We start from the raw sequence: 17,875 nt of genomic DNA on the forward strand, positions 1-17,875 counted from the left end.
CACACACACACACACACATATATATATGCATACAGAACTCTGCCAATAGCACAGACTCACAGTGTTCTGGTTTGATTTATGAATTCAGGATTAAGATGGTAAATAGAATTGTATGTTTGTAAAAGCAAGTAAGAAAGATAAAGTTTCCATTGTGGCAGAAGGTTGCTATGACTCACCTGCCTGCCCTGATTTGCTTTAGAACTTCTGGCCCATCCGTTGCTGGTCTGGAGACGACTTACACAGGTGGCAATGGTTTCTCCACATCCTACAACAGCCAGAGGTGGTTGAACCTGTATTTGTCCGCTTGTAAATTTCTGGACTTGGCCCTAGCTTTACCATCTGAAAACCTGCCTCAGTTCCAGATGTGAGTAGAAGAAACTGTCATTTAAGTTTTTGGATGTTTGTCCATGCCTCTTGGTAAAATTCTGGTGTATAAAAATCTCTGTTTTCCTACTGCCTTTCTTTCTTTGGACTTCACCCAGGGCAGCCTATAATAGTTCGTTCCCTCACAGTATCTGAGTGGCCTCCAGGGGAAATTATGCTGCACATCAAATTAATTCAAGGTGGCTTGATTTAGCCTGTGGCAAGAGATTCTCCACACTTGTGAGCTAATCAGTAGTAGTGATTTACTCAAGTATTCTATTTCTAAAGTACTTAGTTGCAGTAATGCCTAAGAACTGAAAATACACCCACTCTCAGTGACTAATGCATGAGATCAGAAGACTGCATGTCATCTCAGCATGACTTGCTTAAATCACTCCTGCATGATTTGTCTGGAAGATGTGGCAACAAAACTGCTTAAAAAGGGGACCCCATGGGTTTTTCATGGTCAGTAGCATTCACGTGTGCAAACTGCTTCCTCAGTGCCTCTGCAACCCTGTTCCATTGGAAAAAAATGAATGCAAAACAACTGGAATTTGCTGAAGACCCTGGAAATGAGAGACCACCAAAGAAAGTATCTTGTCTCTTCCTTTACACTGCACAGTGGTGACTGAGAGCTGCTGCCCTAACACAGCTCTGTAGACATTTGGTCACCCCTAGTTATTCTGTTGTTTAAAAGACACTCAATGTGAGTCAGAAGATGGAAGGACTTGCACGCAGTGCCAGTCTGTGCCCTCTAGTATTTCTACATTTTTAAAGCTAATGTTGAAGGTTCCTTCATTTATTTTATTTTATGGGTATTTGGCTCATAATTCTTGTCCAGTTCTCCAAGCTGTCCTAATCCCTGCTATTAGTCAATCTAGTTTTATTTAGGTTATTACTGTGCATTTCTGAAAAGACAAAAGTAATGCTGAATCACACTGGTTTTTATGGAGTTCTCATGGAGGCTTGGATTGAAGTTTTAAGGACAGAAACTTTGATTTCCTTTATATTTATAATACAAGTAGCCAGTCCTTGCATGCAGCAAGGTGCAGGTAACAGAATGGTCCGCTTGGTCTCACTGGCCTATGAATAGCTAAAATAAATGAGTTTTTGTTATCAGCATGGTATATTGAGAACATTTTGTGTGTACACATTGCAAATGTGCAGCAAAATTTCAGTTATTTATATTTTTTTGTAATTCAGAACTGCTTTCAGTTCTCTTGCACACAATGAGAATGTGAATACCACTGGTTTTAGCTTCTCTGCCTTATCTTGCTCTTGGCATCCTTAAATAAGAAACTCTAAAGGAAAAATGCAAGGCCACATTACCTCCTGCTTTTCAGAATGTGCCTTTCTCGTTCTTTCTTGTCAAAGACTAATGTTCCCTTGTGAGGGTTGATTTGGGGTTTTTTTTCCCACTCCTTGTCTGATACTTCACTAGATTTCCTTATCCACTCATATTTTTTGATCCAGCAGAAGAGCGTGCATGTTCAGTAAGGATAATGTCTGCTTTTGTTATCTCATGGCAGGTATCGTTGGGCTTTTATTCCAGAAGCATCAGATGATTCAGGCTTGGAAGTACGAAGACAGGGTACACATCAGAGGGAATTCAAACCGTATGTGGTGCGTCTGGCAAAACTGCTGCGCAAAAAGGCAAAGGTATGTTGCTTTCTTCCAGTTCTTTTCTTTACACTGGAAGGTTTCCTGTGCAGTAACGCACAGCAGTGTTTCCGTTTGGGTATTTTACTTTTTCTAAACAATGAAGAATGGGAAGGACTTTATGTGGTGTGGGAGATTCCCACTGAAGTAATCTCAAGTCAGCATCAGGCAAAAGCCACATGTAGGTATAGAAGACAAACAAACAAACCCAAACCCCAAACCAAAACAAACAGATAACAGAAAAACCCCAAACCTGCTATGGTCAAAAAAAAAGACTACGGTCACAGTCTTTGGATTTCCCAAGTAAAAGTATTATTTTTGTAAAATGTAAAATATGCTTCATTTTCTAATATATTTTAACATAAAATCACTTTCAGATAGCCACTCATATATGTAGATACTAGTATCTACATCGAAGTAGAAAAGCATTTTTGTTAATAAGAATCATATTTAAATATTTTAAAAACTGAGACTGTGTGGGGGAGTGGGGGTGGGTTTCTTCCTTGAAGCTGCTACGATGAATGGAAGAAGGCAGAGGTCAGTAGAAACAGTTCTGGGGAAATCTTGGCTGCACAGTTTGTAGAGTGGGAGCAGAACTAGGGTTGTCATGTTGTATGAGGTATATTAAAACCTCAGTTTGGGTGAGGCAGAGGCCTAATCCACTAGTGAAGCTGATGGAAGCTGGCCAAGCTTTGTCCCAGGGAGAGTCCTTCTGCTGCCACAAAGTAAGACCATTGCTGTCACATACATTGCTGCTCCCGCTGTGAGGACAGAGCCCCCATGAGCAGGCACTTCAATGGCAAAGGTTGCTGGTGGGCCAGAGAAGCAGGGAGGAAGTGCAAAGCCATGTGGGAGAAAGCTTTGAAGTTTTATTCTCAGGTTTTCCTCCAAATAGATGGCATGATCTGGGCTGTAACACTGGCAGTTTGCTGCAGCTACTGCATTTACAGTCCCCAATGAGTGTTTTTACACAGCAAAGAAACTACTGCTGAGATCCAAGTGGCTACATAAAGCTTAGGGATAACTTAGTTGCAGGAAAATCTGAATTATTCGAGCAAGGCTCATATCTATAGGGGATAAAACAAGTATCTGAAGCATATCTGCATTCTTCATTTTATCATTTTTCAACCATGAAGATGAGACTAAATTTCTCTTCTTGCATTTATAAAGGAATGATCAGTTTTAACTGACTGCTCATCAGGCATAGCCTCTAACCCTGGTGTTCAGTGTAGTGTGCTGTATCTGTTAGAAAGTTGTCACACTCCAAGTGATCTCTGTGCATGAATTATAAAGCACATATGATGTGTAAGATATGCATGCTTATGGTAAGTACTGTATGTTGAGATAGATTTCTGAAATCAGAACTTCCACAATATGCTTCAAGAATATAGAAGACTTCCTGGAATTTCTGGAACCCCCTAGTCACGGCAGCAGTTGCACACTGAACCATAGGTAGGCGTATGATGAGATAAACCTGAGGTAATGAATATTGGCCTACTTTATGCAGAGGAGAATATTGTTGCATATAGCTGTGGGGTTTTCTTAGAAAATAACTGATATGAGCAAAATGGAGTGTATCTTAATTTTCTTTCAGGGCACTCTGACTAATGCTTAGATTCATGTAGTACAGTGTTGCTCAGGCTGTGTTATCTGAGGGGAAACATGCTTAAAAACCTCCTTCAGCACTGCTGGAAATAAACAGAAGAACAAACTGGGAGTGCTGTTTCTGTCTAATAGCGTCTTGGCCACACTAGCTCGAGTCTGCCATTTCTGGATCATGCACTCATTTGGGGCGGGTGATTTTTCTAGCACCCAACCAAGCAACTGCACGGCCTTCACGGCAAAGTATTATTTTCATATCTGAAATGCAGTCTGAAAGTTCTCCTCTTTCCTTCCACAGGACAAACAGGAGGACTTTAAGACGGTGGTTTTGGAGGGAATGGAGATGGCCAAGCATCAGGTGAGGGTGGCCTTTGATGCTTGAGTTGTGAAACAAACTCACCATAATAATACCATCACCTCAAGGCCCTGGGCGCTATTTAGCCTTCAGTAAGAACTGAGAGAGATCAGATTTGTTGTAGAACAAAGCTGAGAGATTTTTGAGGTGAAAGAATCATAAGCACCCTTATTTTTATAGATAACTTAAAAATAAATTTGATTTCCTATATGAATTAGATTACAAAAAGCTACTGTTACTTCTAAGAAGCATTATGATCACAAATCATGATAAAATTAAATTGTAAAATAATTTTTGTCAAACACCAGGTATGAAACACACAATCCCTAATCGGGGTCTCTGTCCAATTAACTGTTGTTTTAAGTATCTGTGGAATTAGTGGTGTTTTCTTAGCAGATATGGCCATGAGGAAATGGCTTGGATTGGGTTGCATTTCACTGCTCAGAGAGTCAGTATTTGCACGTGCACCCCATTTGTTTGGGCGGTGTGTAACACCGACACCTGCTGTGTGCTGGAGGCAGCCTTTGCTCACTGCTGGGTAATGCTGAGCACAGTACAGAACCAATATGGAGAAGCTTCTCTTCTGTGAATCCAGTGAGAAGTTTTTAAAGGAGAAACTCTAAAAACTAGTAGCTTCATTAAAAGAAGGAGGCATCAACAACTCCTTCTGTATTGGAAATTCAGTCTTCCCTTTTTTCTGGTTCAGTGTGAGCTTTTCCTTTGTGGAGACTTGTAGAGCTGGAAGAGTGATCTCCTGTGGCAGGAAGCCAAACCACCAGATTAAAATATTATATACAACCATATTGAATTTTAACCAAATTGGGGTTTGTGAAAAAAGTGTCAGGTAGGCTCATGAATTGCAGGAGTGCTTCATTTAAAGGGTAAAACCTGTATTTGCTGAAGAATCATCTCTGTTTGCTCAAAGGCTGTGCAGTCAGTCTTACCTTGCACTCTGCTCCCACTGCTGTTCTTTCCCCTTCATTCTGCTTTCATTACCAAGCCTGTTCTGCAGGAGCTCTGCAACCTGCAGGGGTCTCGGACTCTCGCTTTGGCCACAGGCACTGCCAGGGCAGTGGGACAGAGGTGCTGGTCAGGGGTGGATCAGGAGGTGGCTCTCCTTAGTGGGGCCTTTGTGCTTCTTTTCTCCTTTCTCACAGAATAAAATCCAGTATTGCTGGGATCCTACTTCATGGTAGAAACTTTTCTGTACTGGTTTGTCAGTAACAGTAACACAAGGTGTTTCTAGTGGTGATAGTACCTCATTGTCTAGATTTGAATATGTTTTTTGACTCAAAGAGAAAAAGGAAATGAGTGAAGACTACCATATAAGAACCAGAATGTTGGTGCTCAGTATTTCAGTACACGGGTATTTAAGGCAACCCTAAACAGGGTTAGAGCAGTGTGCTGATACTGCCAGTGAGCATCTGGTATGTGACTGCTGCCTTTGCTTGTGGGGTTCCTGAAATTCCCTCCCTTGAAATTCTCCCATGGAATGGAAGGAGCATAACTGAGTTCTTCTGAGAGCATGTAATGAGTAACTGAACCACGTCTCTTTGAGGACAACTTCAAGTGTTTCTCAGAACCTCAGTGTCTGTTCTGATATCAAAACCAGCATTGCTTTTGCTCTTCCTGAAAACTCTGAACTCAAGCTGCAAAGGGAAAATGCTTCGTATGTATTTTAACTTCCTCTGGGGTTTATCATCACTGATGCTGGCAGTAGGGTGAAGTGTGAGTGTCACCAGAGAGGAGCCTGCTTATGAAAGCTGCTGAAGTAGCTCACAACTTCCCCGAGCAGCCAATGCTGGCTGTCACCAGTTCGGGCCATTTGTGTTATCCCATGGGGTGCTGCACCAGGAGCAGCTCTGCAGGGCAGCATGGCGGGGGCTGCCTTGCTTTGGGACAGCCCTGGGATGAGGTGTTGGACTCAAATGCCCACTGCAACTGGCTGACCGACTGCCACCTGTACACTCCCAGCCACCGCTTCTGCAGGGTGTGCTGAGCAAGGGATCTGCTTCAGAAGCTGCACTCCAGCATATATGTCTTGTTGATAGGACAAATACTTTTGGAATATAGAAAAATACTTTATTACACATTACTCTTTTACTTTTACCTGTGCTTTTTCTGTTTTGTCCTGTATTATTTGCCATGTCTCTGTGTTTACAGAAAAACCCGGAGGAGGATGGCTCAGGGAAAACACTAAGTTGGGAACCAGGTCACTTGCTTTTAACAATCTACACCGTTCGCAGCATCGAGCAGCTTTTGCCTTTCTTCAACGTACTCAGCCAAGTTTTTAACAGCAAAGTCACAAGCAGATGTGTTGGACACTCAGGGAGCCCTGTCCTTTACCCCAGCTGTTTTCCGAGTAAGGACATAAAAATGGAGAACCTCAAGACCTTCTCTAGCAAAGCAAGACAAAAGATAGAAGAAATGGTTGAGAAGGATTTTCTTGAAGGTGTCATAAAATCATGAACCAAACTGGTACTACGCAGCCTATGTGAAGTGTAACTATTTAAATGAAATACTGTATCTTTCCCAGGTGTATAGTATTCTTTTCTTACTTTGTATGTAATGAAATACTTAATGTTGTATTTAAGTTAAATATTTGTAAATAAGAGAAAAGTTCTGGATGTGGCCTGAATCAAGTTTAAATATTGGTGGCTCATATTGATTATGGTGCCTACTATTTGCAGTAAATGTTTTGTTGTCTTGAGTTCTGTCTTTAAAAAAAACTAAAAAAAAAAAATACAAGGTGCACATTTTTTCAATTTGTTTCCAGTTTATTTCTGTCTTTTTTTTTTTAAATCTGTTAGAACTTGTGCTTATTTAATAATCTGGAAAATGCCATTATGTCAGGAGTTAATACAGGACTACAAGAACAACGTCAGAGGTAGACACCCTGAATCAAAGTAAGCTGAGGAGGACACTTGTGTGTTTAAAACACTACACCCCTTGACCCAGCCCCTTCATGGTGCTGGGCAGCAGTAAGGGCCACAGAAGACAAACTTGTCTCTGTCCCTTCCCTCTTAAGTGTGATTAATTAGAAAGTGATTTGCAGTAATAGTATTTATAATTTCACAAAGTATCTAATGAAGATAATATTGCAATAATAAGTTATTATTTGCAAATGTTCTTTTTTTATTTTATTGTTTCCCCCTCGAACTGAGGTAAACTGAATCTGAAGACTAGTGACAGCCTGTGCCTTATGCTGTTTGCCCACAGATGACTGGGCTGCTGTGGGAAGGTGGGGATGATGTTCCTGCAGCAGGCACTGTGCTGCAGCCACTGTGAGCACAGTCACAGCAGAGCTCCAGTCATGCAGCCATGGCCAGTGCTCTGAGAGTGCAGGAGCTGGATTTCAGGCACAATGTGACAATGAATTAAGCTGGGCTGGGGCAGATTTCCTTCTAGGCATGGCCACGGCCTGTCAAGAACTTAGACAAACTTGGGGAGGGGAACATTCAGCAGCAAGTGCATCTCATTAAGAGGTAAGTTGCTAAAGGAGGTAAAGAATAAGTGGAAAAATATTCTGTTCAGTTCTGATCAATGCTTATTACTCCCAGGAAGGGTTGAGTACGTGCACAAGAGCACGTGGTAAAAAAAGTAATATTAAAAGATAAGCAAAGCTGTGTAATTTAACTGCTGTTGTATCATTCGTTATATAGGCTGGGGTGGTGCTCCCTTTCCACCAGCGAGGTGGTAAACGGCCAGGCTTACTTCGTGGGCAAGGGCATCCGCATTCTCCTGTGGAATGTTGGAAAACTTAGTTATGCTGCTGTCACCATGAGAAGGTTAGACCAAATATGTGATATTAAGGCAAGCATTTCCTTGCAAATGCTGTGCTCCCTGTATTGCTCCATCAGCCTGAGGTATCTTCTGCCACTGCCATCACACTGGCAGGGAGAAGCAGGCCAGAGCATGTGAAGGAGGTAGAGCTTTTCATTGCTTTTACTGTCAACTTTAAGTTCAGATGTGGACTAACTTAACAGCAGCAAGAATTTTTTTTCTATTTTGCCTCTTATGAAATCATGCAAGTAGGCAGTGCTTTGGTAACTTTCTTCTTAACCCTGAGATCTCAGAAAGCTTTTCAAAATCATCTAGTGTCAAATCTGCCTTTATAAACACATTTTCCTTTTAAAGATAAACATTGAGAACATGAAACATTACTTTTCTAAATAAAAGAAAATCCAAAGAGACTTTTTGTGATCATTAAGTCTTTTTTTCCAAATTTGGCATTTGTTAAGTGTGATTAAATGAGAAGTATGTAAGCATACTACTTCTGTCACCTCACGCTAAGGAGAACATTGTTTAACATAAACAAGATGTTTAAGCACTGACCTGTGTGTCTGCTTCAGCGTATATTCTAACGACATCCTCTGTTCCTGATGGACGGACAAAAGCTCGTGACAACTTGTACTTCTTTACAAGGGCATCAATTTTCTCCTGCAGTCCCGGAGGTGTAACCGCGCGTCTTTCTGCATCCGCTGTGTCAATAACACGCCTGTCTGCAACCTGCAGCATCAGAAACAATTTGTTTGTGTCGTGGATAAGACATAAATTCAGGTTTCGATCTGTTGTGTTGCCTGAAGAAGAGTTCAATTTGAGAGTTATTAAAGGGCTACTCAAACACTTGGGATCCCTAGGATCCCTGCTCAGCATGTATTAACCACATCCTGACAGGGCTCAGCTGCTCAGTTTGGAAAAGGGTCAGTTCTGAACATGCCTCCTTTGTCAGACTCTGAAGTGAAGCTGCAGCTTCTCCCAGTAGATCAGAAAGCTGAAATTCTCTCCTCTGGTTAATTTAAAGCCCAGAGCTTCCTTACTTTGTCTAACAGAATGCTACCACATGGCAGCCTGTTCTGCTCAAGCTCTTTGAATATTAGAGAGGATAAAGAAGCAAGAGCTTGAACATTCAAGTTATACAAAGTGGCACAGCAAGAAAAAATCCAGCTGCCCAGCAAGCAGGGCCCTTAGAAAAATGGGATTTTTCTAATTTGAAAGTTAAGAAGGAAACAATTAGGCTAAAATTTGAAGAGTTCTGGTCAGGTTTTTCCATTTAACATAGTTGGCTATTATTTCATCATTTTTGTAAGTTGTATTTTTATCTTAGTCCAAGTCAAATTCTGGTCCCTCCTCTGGGTCATTTCATGGCTTGTTTGGAGTACTTCTGCCCTTTAATGGGCTGTTTCAGCTTAAAAATAAAGCTTATCTCAATATCTGCAGGCACAGGATGCTCACAGTAGGGCCCCGAGATGCTGCTGTAACCTGAACCAGCATGGTGTGTAACTCACCTGAACTTTGAGCAGCCGATTGGGAAGGTCAGTGTAGAGGGCATCCCACTGTTGCACAGTCAGACCTTTCAAGGCCAGGATTGCTTCAATAACCAGCATGTCTGAGATGGCATCGCCAACAGTCTGTTAACAGAAAGGGAAGAAAACTGGAGCAGTCAACAGTGAAGAAAGGAAGGCAGGATTTGATCAGTAAGCTTCCAGCTGAAGAGTGCAAGTACAGCCAGGTAAACTTGCCCAGTGTAGCTGAGCGTGGTTGGTTTGGTTGCAGAGGGGAGGAACGTTGGTTTTGTTGCCCATACCACGCTGCCCCTGAGGTAAGAACAGCAGCAGATTTGTACAGCTCTGCCAAGGGCAAGTGATAGTCCTCGCCTCTCCTAAGGAGGACTGGCACCTCACCGCTGTTCAGGGGTCTCTGGCACTACCACAGACAAATAACATCTGTGCTAAGACAAGGAGTCTGAGGGCTGTGTGGATCCAGGCACTGGAACACCCCCATCCTCCTGTACTATATAACTTAGTGAAAAACTTCAGACAAAAGATTACTACTTGTTGAATCATGAACGAGTCACATCCTAGCACTAGGTTCCCGTGCCATCCCACTCCCTCTACGTCCTGCAGCCAGCAGACTGCACCAGATAAAAGCATTCTGCAGCCACTCATGAGAAAGTATCACATCTTTCTAAAGACTGGTCCCACTCTCCTCTTCTTGGCCCCTTCTATCATGGCACCCAACTTCCTGCTCCAGCAGTCCCCAGCAGTAGCCTGACAGGAACTCACAAACAGGATTAGCCTCATGACTGCCAACATAGCAATTAATTTCTCTCAGTTTTTACCTGATTAATCAGGTCAATCATGTTTTCAAGCACCTTTGCTGCTTCTCTTTTTTCATCATCCTTCTCCTCTTTCACCAATTGTCTTATTTTAGTTTCAGCAGATTTACTAAATAATACCTGGAATAAAAAGATGAGAGCTTGTCAAGATCAAATTAGGATATGTGCAGCAACAAGGAAAAAATTGTTACTATCTAAGCCCAAATAACCATCATTAATATTTGCTATCATGAATTCTCATGCCCACGTAAACCACAGAGAACCTGGTGGCAATGCTATGATAAAGACAGTAGGGGAAAACAAATCTATTTTCAAACAAGGAGAGAAAAGTCTGGTTTATAAAAGTAAGCAGAGAGTGAAAAGACATTCTTTTCCAGCTAGTCTAACTAAAATTTTGTACATATTGGCTGATCATATGCATTACATGGTCACACTTACTGTACCATGTCCATTCGCCTCGAAATAAACACCAACATCAAACTCCTGGGCCTTGTGATGCAAGTGTTTCACTCCTGTTTTGACACAGTGCACAGGTACCTGCAGCCCAAGGATATGCAGAGAATGACAATGATGTTACAGACTGGCCTCAGAAGGTCAGACTGGCCTCAGAACTGCAGGTCAAGTGAAGTGCAGGAACTGAGCACCAACCTGGATAGAACTGGATAGACTGTTACAAACTAACCCATGTTTCACAGCCACTGACTCCGCAGAGCTAATATTGTCCACTATGTCTGCAGACCCAATTAAAAAAGATTTCATTTATTCAAGTGTAAATAAAGGCTAATGAAAGAAATCAAGAAACAAACTCCAAAGCTAGAAAAACCCAATTCAGCTTATGGCTTCAGGGAACACAACAGATTTCTATACAAACAGAAATAACACCTCTGCTCAATTTCTGTAGTGAACAACATGTAGCTTGTTGCAGAAAATTAAACTCAGTGTCACAGTATCAAGGAGCCTTTACTAATTCACTTTGCTGCAAAGTTATGAAGTCCTCAGCTTGTTCGAGACGGAAAAATGGATTTTAACATTTTTAAATTAGTAAAAGCTGACTGGAACTTTTTCAGCTTTGCTCTCTTGGGTCTCCTTCGCCACCAAGAATTTAGTCAGTACTGCAGCTTCGAAGGAGTAATTTATTTTCACCCAATTAAAGTTTTCCAACAATCATATTACAGAAGCATTTATTTTAAAAGTAAACAAATTTGCATTAAGTAACATTTGCAGGAAACCAGCAAGGAAAAATATGGAGAATACCTTTAGTGTTTCCTCGAGGTAGCGTGTCGAACTCCCATTGGCATACGCTGTTTGTACCACGGCCATCTCGAAGTTCTGTCTCACCTGAGCAAACCAAGAAGCCAAGTGCTTTAGTGTACTATGGGCCCATAGCCAAACAAGCAGGATAAATTGAAGAATAATTAGAATTGTTAAACATACACTTAAAACTCCTGGGCATCAGAGGAAGACAGGAGCTCACAGAGAACTTTTTATGTTTAAAACAACATGAATTCTGTCCAAGTCTTTGTTTTGTTTTTTCTTGTGGCTGGCTGAAGCAGCTCTCCAAGCTCAGACTTTCCCAACTGCTTTTTCAGATTCAGTTAGCTCTGTGCACAGGCCAGACACATGGCATTACATGAGGCCACATACACAAGCAGTAAAGTCAAAGCTTCCAGTGCAAAGTAAGCACAGGCTGGTGGCAAGCACAAGTTCTCCTCACTGGCCAGCTTCTCTGACACAGAAATGAACTGGTCTCTGAGAAAACAAAACCAGGCTGCCTTGTCTAGGTTCAGTATCATAGACACTGAGTCCAAGAGGACTTCTGCAAAAAAAGAAAAGCTTTTTCTCTCTATCCCTTGTGCGGAGAGGATGCTATGTGGCAGAGAGTGGTTTGGGAATGATAACACACAAACCCTTGACTGCCACAACCAGACTCTTTTACACTTTAAAATATGAAGTGAATGGTGGCACTTTAGTTTGTAAAGTTACCTTGGCAAGAAGTTCTTTAAGGAAGATACTAATTAAAGTTGCTATTTTATCTCCATCAATTAGGTGAAAATGGCCGGTTGCATCCTTATAGTAATAAACAATTCTATCTGCATCGCCATCAAAGGAGCAGCATCTCTCATGGGGCTTCATGTCTAGCCCTAGTGCACACACAGTTACAAATGCAAGTTAGAGACAGAAAAAACCACAAAGTGCTCAAATTAGTCCCAGAGTGGATCTCATAAGGAAATTAGCTCTGTGAACACACAAAAATAACGCTCTCAGACTGAGAGACATGGAACAGGGAATCTGTACTGAATGGCAACTGAAGTGCATATTCAAATCAAAAATACAAATACTAATATCAAAAATGCAGGTTCTCTAAACATTAATGATAATACACCTTCTCCTCAGACATGTATGAAAAGCAGTCCCAGAACTACTGCGTATAGTCACATCTCTAAAATTTGGAAATAGGGGCTGAGTATCAGTGATGGCACAAGGTTAAAAACCTTGCAGCAGCGGAACACCCACCCCTTATTTTACACACCCAGTCACCAGCAAGCAGACATCCAGACACCACAGACAGACCATACACATCACCTTCAGATGGAGGCGAGTCGCTGTCCCCCGCTGCGTGGCAAAGCCAGCCCATGTTTGCTGTGACACCTGGGGCCCTGCCTGACACCTGAGCAGGAGCCTGAGGCAGCGAGTGGCAGCTGAGTGGCCTTAGCTGGACATGGGCACACACCCAGCCCTCCCTCACTGCTCCTCTGAGCAGGCTGTGGCACGCTGTGCAGCCCTGAGCGTGGAGACAAACTATATCCAGGCAGAGGAGGGCTCTGGGGCCATGTCACTGCACTTCCCTGCTCATGGCTGGTCCTCTGTGTACTCTGTACTTCACCCTCCAAGACAACAATTAATTATTTTTCCCTTGTATCAAGAAATGCTCTTCCTCAGGAAATACTTCTGGCCTGTTTAATTTTATTCCATTCCCACTTGCCAGACCTGCTCCTCCCCTTTGATGTCTTTCCTAATGCAAGGCAAACATGCACCCCCACACCAGCAAAGCCATCGCTGAAATACAATTACAACAGGAGGTGGCACATAAATCCAAACATTGAAAAAACTACCCCTCTCCAAAGTAGCCATCACCAAGATTTCTTAGAGCTGTACAAAAAATATACAAGTGGATGTGCTGGCTATAAAATGCCTCACATTTAGTGTGCTTGATATTAAACTTACACAACAATGTATACAATGCATAAGGAGTACCTGCCTCAAAAACTTTCTAGGCTTAATTCCAAGAGAGAAACAGTTAGGAAACAGTCCTCACTGACACAGCAATGCCACACAGAAATTAATTGCTTTAGTTAAGGTAAATCTTGCTTTTCTTTAGATGTCATAAGGTCACATTAACCTCAGGGTCTATTTCTCAGAAACTGCAGCTGGCCATTCTCTAGGCTGGTTTGAGAGTCCACCAGGAACCCAGCAGGGAGCTCCTAAGGACATGCTACATCCTGTGCCCCCTTCTTGGAAAAAATATTTTAGTACGCAAGCAGACAGAAAAACTGGCCCACCTTGGTGACACCTTGCTCTTCAGAGCACAGGAAATTATACCCCAAACCTTGCCTGTTTCTTCTCCTGCTTGCCTGAAGTGATACAGGACACTAAATCCCAGTGCCAGTGAGGTCCTGAAGCCAAAGCATGAGGTAATGGCAACTGCAACATTTAACAAGCTAGGACTCTCTATGACTTTAAACAGGAAGCTGATACCACCTAACCCTTCAGAAAAATCAGATAATTTGTTTCAGTGAGTGATTAGGAAAACCCATTTTCTTTTCAGAGCACAGCCCTGCATGGAAATGACCAAAGAGACTCTCGTCAGGCACAGTTAAAACCAGGATCCAGAGGTGACACACAAGCCTCCATCCCCAGCAGTGACTGACACTGTGCTGCTCCCACTGTGCTGGCATTTCTCCAGCACACAGCAGCATGGGAAGGAGAAACCACACCATAATTTGGTGTTCAGATTTGGCCAGCAGTTGCAGTGAGAATGCAGTTGTCCAATGGAGAACCCATTTTAACCTCAAGTAACCTCATATCCAAACCACCCTGCTCTTCCAGTTCAGGGATTTTCTTTTATCCACTTTGCAGGAAATCAGTTCAAATAATTTCCTCTCTGGTTTATGTCAGTCACTAATATGTCAATATGCCGGTCTGCTGGCATCAAGCTGTTAATTATCCCAGATCTTCTTCAGGAACTCAAAAAAGCATCTGCAAACCCTGCCCACAACATGAATGTTTCTTCACATCACAAAGGGAAGCAAAATAAACAACATTAAGCCAGTCCTGACTGATCTTTGGACTCCACCAGCTTAACATTCAGAACAGATTGTCAAACATACTTCAGCCACTCAGAGAGATACTGTACTCCTCCAAACAGTTTAACATAAACTAGAGCTGTGCCAAACCTGGCCATACGATTCTCTCTTTCCATTGCACCAGCAGAACCATTCACGCAGTCACTAGTAAGGAATAGGGAGCGCAGCTGATCTGAAGATGATGCACCCTTGCCAGACCCTGCGCTTTCAGGCCTGGAGAGGAGGTAAAGTGATATAAAATTACCAACTACGTACCTCTGGGTGGTTTCTGATGAACTTTCACAAAATCTGCACCACATAAATGATTGAGTTTCTCCTTGGTTCCATCATTATATATGTGAATTAGCACCTCTTGTGGAAAGTAGGGCTTCATTTCTGATAGTTTCAGGGCTCCTATTCCGTTGGCACAGTCAATCTTCAGGTGCCTCTGACACTCTCCAGAGCTGTGAGACTTAGCACAAGGAAAGAAGGGGCAAAGTGAACCCTTGCCCTAGCGAAACCACAACTAGAGGCAAGCTGAATTCCAAAATCCAGGCCCAAGCAGGCTAACAATCAGAAGATAATAATTTTGTACATTTGCATGAAAAAGACAACACCCACTATTCACCTGTTTTATCAGTTCCATAAAAGCTTTGGATAGTTTTTCATAATAGCCTTCCAGTGTTGCTTTCCCATACTGCCCTTGGGTGTTTTGACAGCAGACCATGTAATGTAGCTGTGGTGTTGTCACCAGACCATAATCTAGCATGAAATAAAAGGCATAATATTCAGAAATAGAATTGCAAATTAACTGTTGATTCAAAGTTGTCTGGTATACAGACAAATGCAGGGCAGGAAATACATACGAAATTTTTGAAGTTCTGTTGCAAAAAGATGACTCCCACCCCCACCCCTCCTTGCATTAAAGCCATACGAGTACCCTGAAAGGACACTGTTACAAGAAAGAATGGAAATGTGTCTGGGCTACTGCCTTAGGCCTATATAAAAGAGTCACATCTACATAAAAAACTAGAATTGCAGAAGTTTAACATACCATGGTACTGACCACCCAGAACAAGAATCCCATCTATTACTGACTGGGAGAGTTTCTCGCTGCTTGGCCTGGAAAACAACAAATACAACTGATAACCTTTGCAAAGACATTTATGTATGGGCTTGGGAAAGAGACATGTGGAAGACTGTACAAACTTCCTGTCAGTAGGTTTAGACTCATAGTGAAGAAATCCATATCTTTTTCTATATTGCAGGCAATTCTCAATAAAGAAGTTTGAAAGCCAATCCCCAGGGAATTGCAAAGACAAGTAAACTGCTGAACATAGGTGGACATCCCACAGTACCCACAAAAAAACCCCACATCACAATAAAGCATCACGTCCAGAAACAGTGATAAGAAGTTCTCGTAGCTATCAGGGCAGCCAACATAGGAACAGCATTGGAAAACTTCTGCTTATTGCTATAATCATAAATTTAGGCATAGAAAAAGCATAATCTGGCTGCAGGGGGCAAAGCACCCCAAAAGCACCCATGAACACAGCACTGGCACCTCTATAAAAGCAGCATACATCTACAGCATTTGGTAACTACCTGGTGTCTCTACCAATAAAAACCAAAGAATCTTTGTGCAGGTTCACTTCTGCTTTTTGGCAGATCTCACTTATCACTTCCTGTAATTCTTGCTCCTCTGCATTTGCTAGTTGTGTGGCATACTCTTCCCAGGAAGGGTGCAGCATTTCTCCAAGAGGATCAACCAGCTTTATGCCATTGTCTTCCTTAGTAGAAAAAAAAAGAACAAAAGATACTAAGTCTACAAGTGGGGAACTTAGTAAAATCTCTTTGAAGACAGCCAACATATGGTTCAATCACATTGCTTCTTTAAAGGTGGAGAACTGCTGAGATGCAAAAGCTGAGCTGTTTATTTAAACCTCCAACAAGGCCCCCAAAAGTACCATAACCAGCATATTAAGTAACCGACTTTTTCCCCCTTGTAATTTTGGTATGAAACTAATTTGACATTGCAATGATGTAAGGGGAGATTCAAATAAACTGCAATGCTCCACAGCAGCAATAAGTCTAAGTGCCTGATTTGTAATTGCTGCATTTGGGTGTTTATTTTTAAAACTTACAAATTTTGCTCAGAAGTTCCTCCCTTCTCAAGGGTGCTCCTAGCTTGATAATGTCAAAAAGTTACGTTGCAACATAAAATGTTTTGTATGTTACACTATTTCAACATAAGAAAAAATGACACTTGGGTCAGAGGGAAAAGTAACTTCAAATATGCCAGAGATCATATTTACAGGGAGCAGGCTAAATGTGTGCTTTAAGTAGGTCCAAGTGTCTTCAGTATCTGGTCTCTCAGTGCCATGATGAGCTTTGATTCCACCAAACTGATCACATCTTTCCATCATTCTACCAAAACATTTCACACCACTCCACCAAACTGGTCACATGTTTAAGGAAAAGGCTGATCTTACCTCAGGGTTGTGAGATGCTGTAACCATGACACCAATAGTTGCTGCCACGGCTTTGGACCTGAGGACTGCGAGCAGGCCCATGCGGAACATGACGTGATCCAGCTGCTGGGCCTTGGTGCGAAACCCAGCAGTGCCATACTGCAGAGCCAGGCCGGCAGGCTTGGGATGTAAGGCTGAGTATTTTCTAAGGGCTTCGGGATCCATTTCTAGAGCAGGAAGTAACAAGTGAGAGAACTCAAGTCATTGTAATTAGTTCCACGTTTTTAACTTTGAAGCCCACAGGATACTTTAAACCACTCGTATCAAGTCCCTTGGTGGGAGTAAAGCCAGGCACCACCAGTGAAGGAGCCTCTACGTTCCCTGTACAGCACTGGATAAACAGAGCTCGACCAGATTTAAACAGATCACGCACGGAGGAGGCGAGGAGAGCCGCGATTCCCGGCCGGCTGGATCCAGGGGTCCCGACAACTTCCCGCCCGCTTCTCACCCCAACATCAGCGCCCACCACGCTCGGCCGCGACCCCTCAGACTAACTCTCGATCCCCAAAGCAGCCTGCCCTCCCTCTCCAAGCCCTTGTAGGGAATCCCCCAGCAGTGTCCCCGGGACGTTTCCTTCGGGTGGCGGCTCTGCCGAGGCGCTCCGTGCGGACCCACCCGGTCACGGCCACCTGAAGCGCACACAGCCGCCGGGCCGGGCCGGGCCGGGCGGGGCCGGCCGGACACACGCCACGACGGGCGCCTTCGCAGCCGCCTCCCTGCACGGCTGATGCCCTCGGGATCCCGCGGCGCCGACGCCCGGACCCACCTGCCGGGAGGGACAGGACGGGAAGGGACGGGAAGGGACGGGACACGACAAACCCCCTCCGATCCCGCTGTCGCCGCGCGCCCCTCACGGAGCCGGCGCGGCCACGCCCACAGGCTGTGCAACCGACCAATGGCCTCG

The 17,875-nt window shown here is 43.1% G+C and overlaps 2 protein-coding genes across 10 annotated transcripts in view; one reads left to right on the forward strand and one right to left on the reverse strand.

Annotated features, from left to right (window-relative positions):
• DOPEY1 (dopey family member 1) overlaps positions 1-6,747 on the forward strand; it is a 62,167-nt gene extending 55,420 nt beyond the window's left edge. For 4 of the 9 annotated variants that reach the window (XM_017824960.1, XM_017824944.1, XM_017824933.1 and 1 more), the window contains exons 36-39: positions 200-364; positions 1,893-2,022; positions 3,923-3,982; positions 6,143-6,448. In XM_017824960.1, coding sequence (XP_017680449.1) covers positions 200-364; positions 1,893-2,022; positions 3,923-3,982; positions 6,143-6,448 — 661 coding nt within the window. Of the gene's footprint in view, positions 1-199; positions 365-1,892; positions 2,023-3,922; positions 3,983-6,142 lie in introns of all 9 variants that reach the window. The other 5 variants (XM_017824924.1, XM_017824967.1, XM_017824985.1 and 2 more) reach the window with 3 other exon arrangements.
• Positions 6,748-7,607: 860 nt separating this feature from the next.
• On the reverse strand, positions 7,608-17,850 carry PGM3 (phosphoglucomutase 3). The gene is made up of 13 exons (XM_017824993.1): positions 17,738-17,850; positions 16,933-17,138; positions 16,046-16,230; positions 15,495-15,562; positions 15,069-15,202; positions 14,717-14,912; positions 12,081-12,238; positions 11,352-11,435; positions 10,536-10,634; positions 10,101-10,217; positions 9,268-9,390; positions 8,315-8,488; positions 7,608-7,720 (listed from the first exon to the last, which is right to left on the reverse strand). The coding sequence occupies exons 2-13, from the start codon at positions 17,134-17,136 to the stop codon at positions 7,634-7,636; spliced, it is 1,629 nt and encodes a 542-aa protein (XP_017680482.1). The 5' UTR covers positions 17,137-17,138; positions 17,738-17,850; the 3' UTR covers positions 7,608-7,633.
• Positions 17,851-17,875: the final 25 nt, after the last annotated feature.

Source organism: Lepidothrix coronata, unplaced genomic scaffold (assembly GCF_001604755.1).
Source record: "Lepidothrix coronata isolate B3197 unplaced genomic scaffold, Lepidothrix_coronata-1.0 Scaffold4, whole genome shotgun sequence".
NCBI lineage: Eukaryota > Metazoa > Chordata > Aves > Passeriformes > Pipridae > Lepidothrix > Lepidothrix coronata.

Bases quoted from the DNA above. Each gene is read 5' to 3' on its own strand.
- PGM3 (XM_017824993.1), bottom strand. From the start codon at position 17,136: ATGGATCCCGAAGCCCTTAGAAAATACTCAGCCTTACATCCCAAGCCT. The intron at 12,239-14,716 runs GTACGTAGTTGG...TGTGTGCACTAG, and splicing joins TCATCAGAAACCACCCAGAG to GGCTAGACATGAAGCCCCAT. The intron at 8,489-9,267 runs GTGAGTTACACA...CTGATGCTGCAG, and splicing joins ATCGGCTGCTCAAAGTTCAG to GTTGCAGACAGGCGTGTTAT.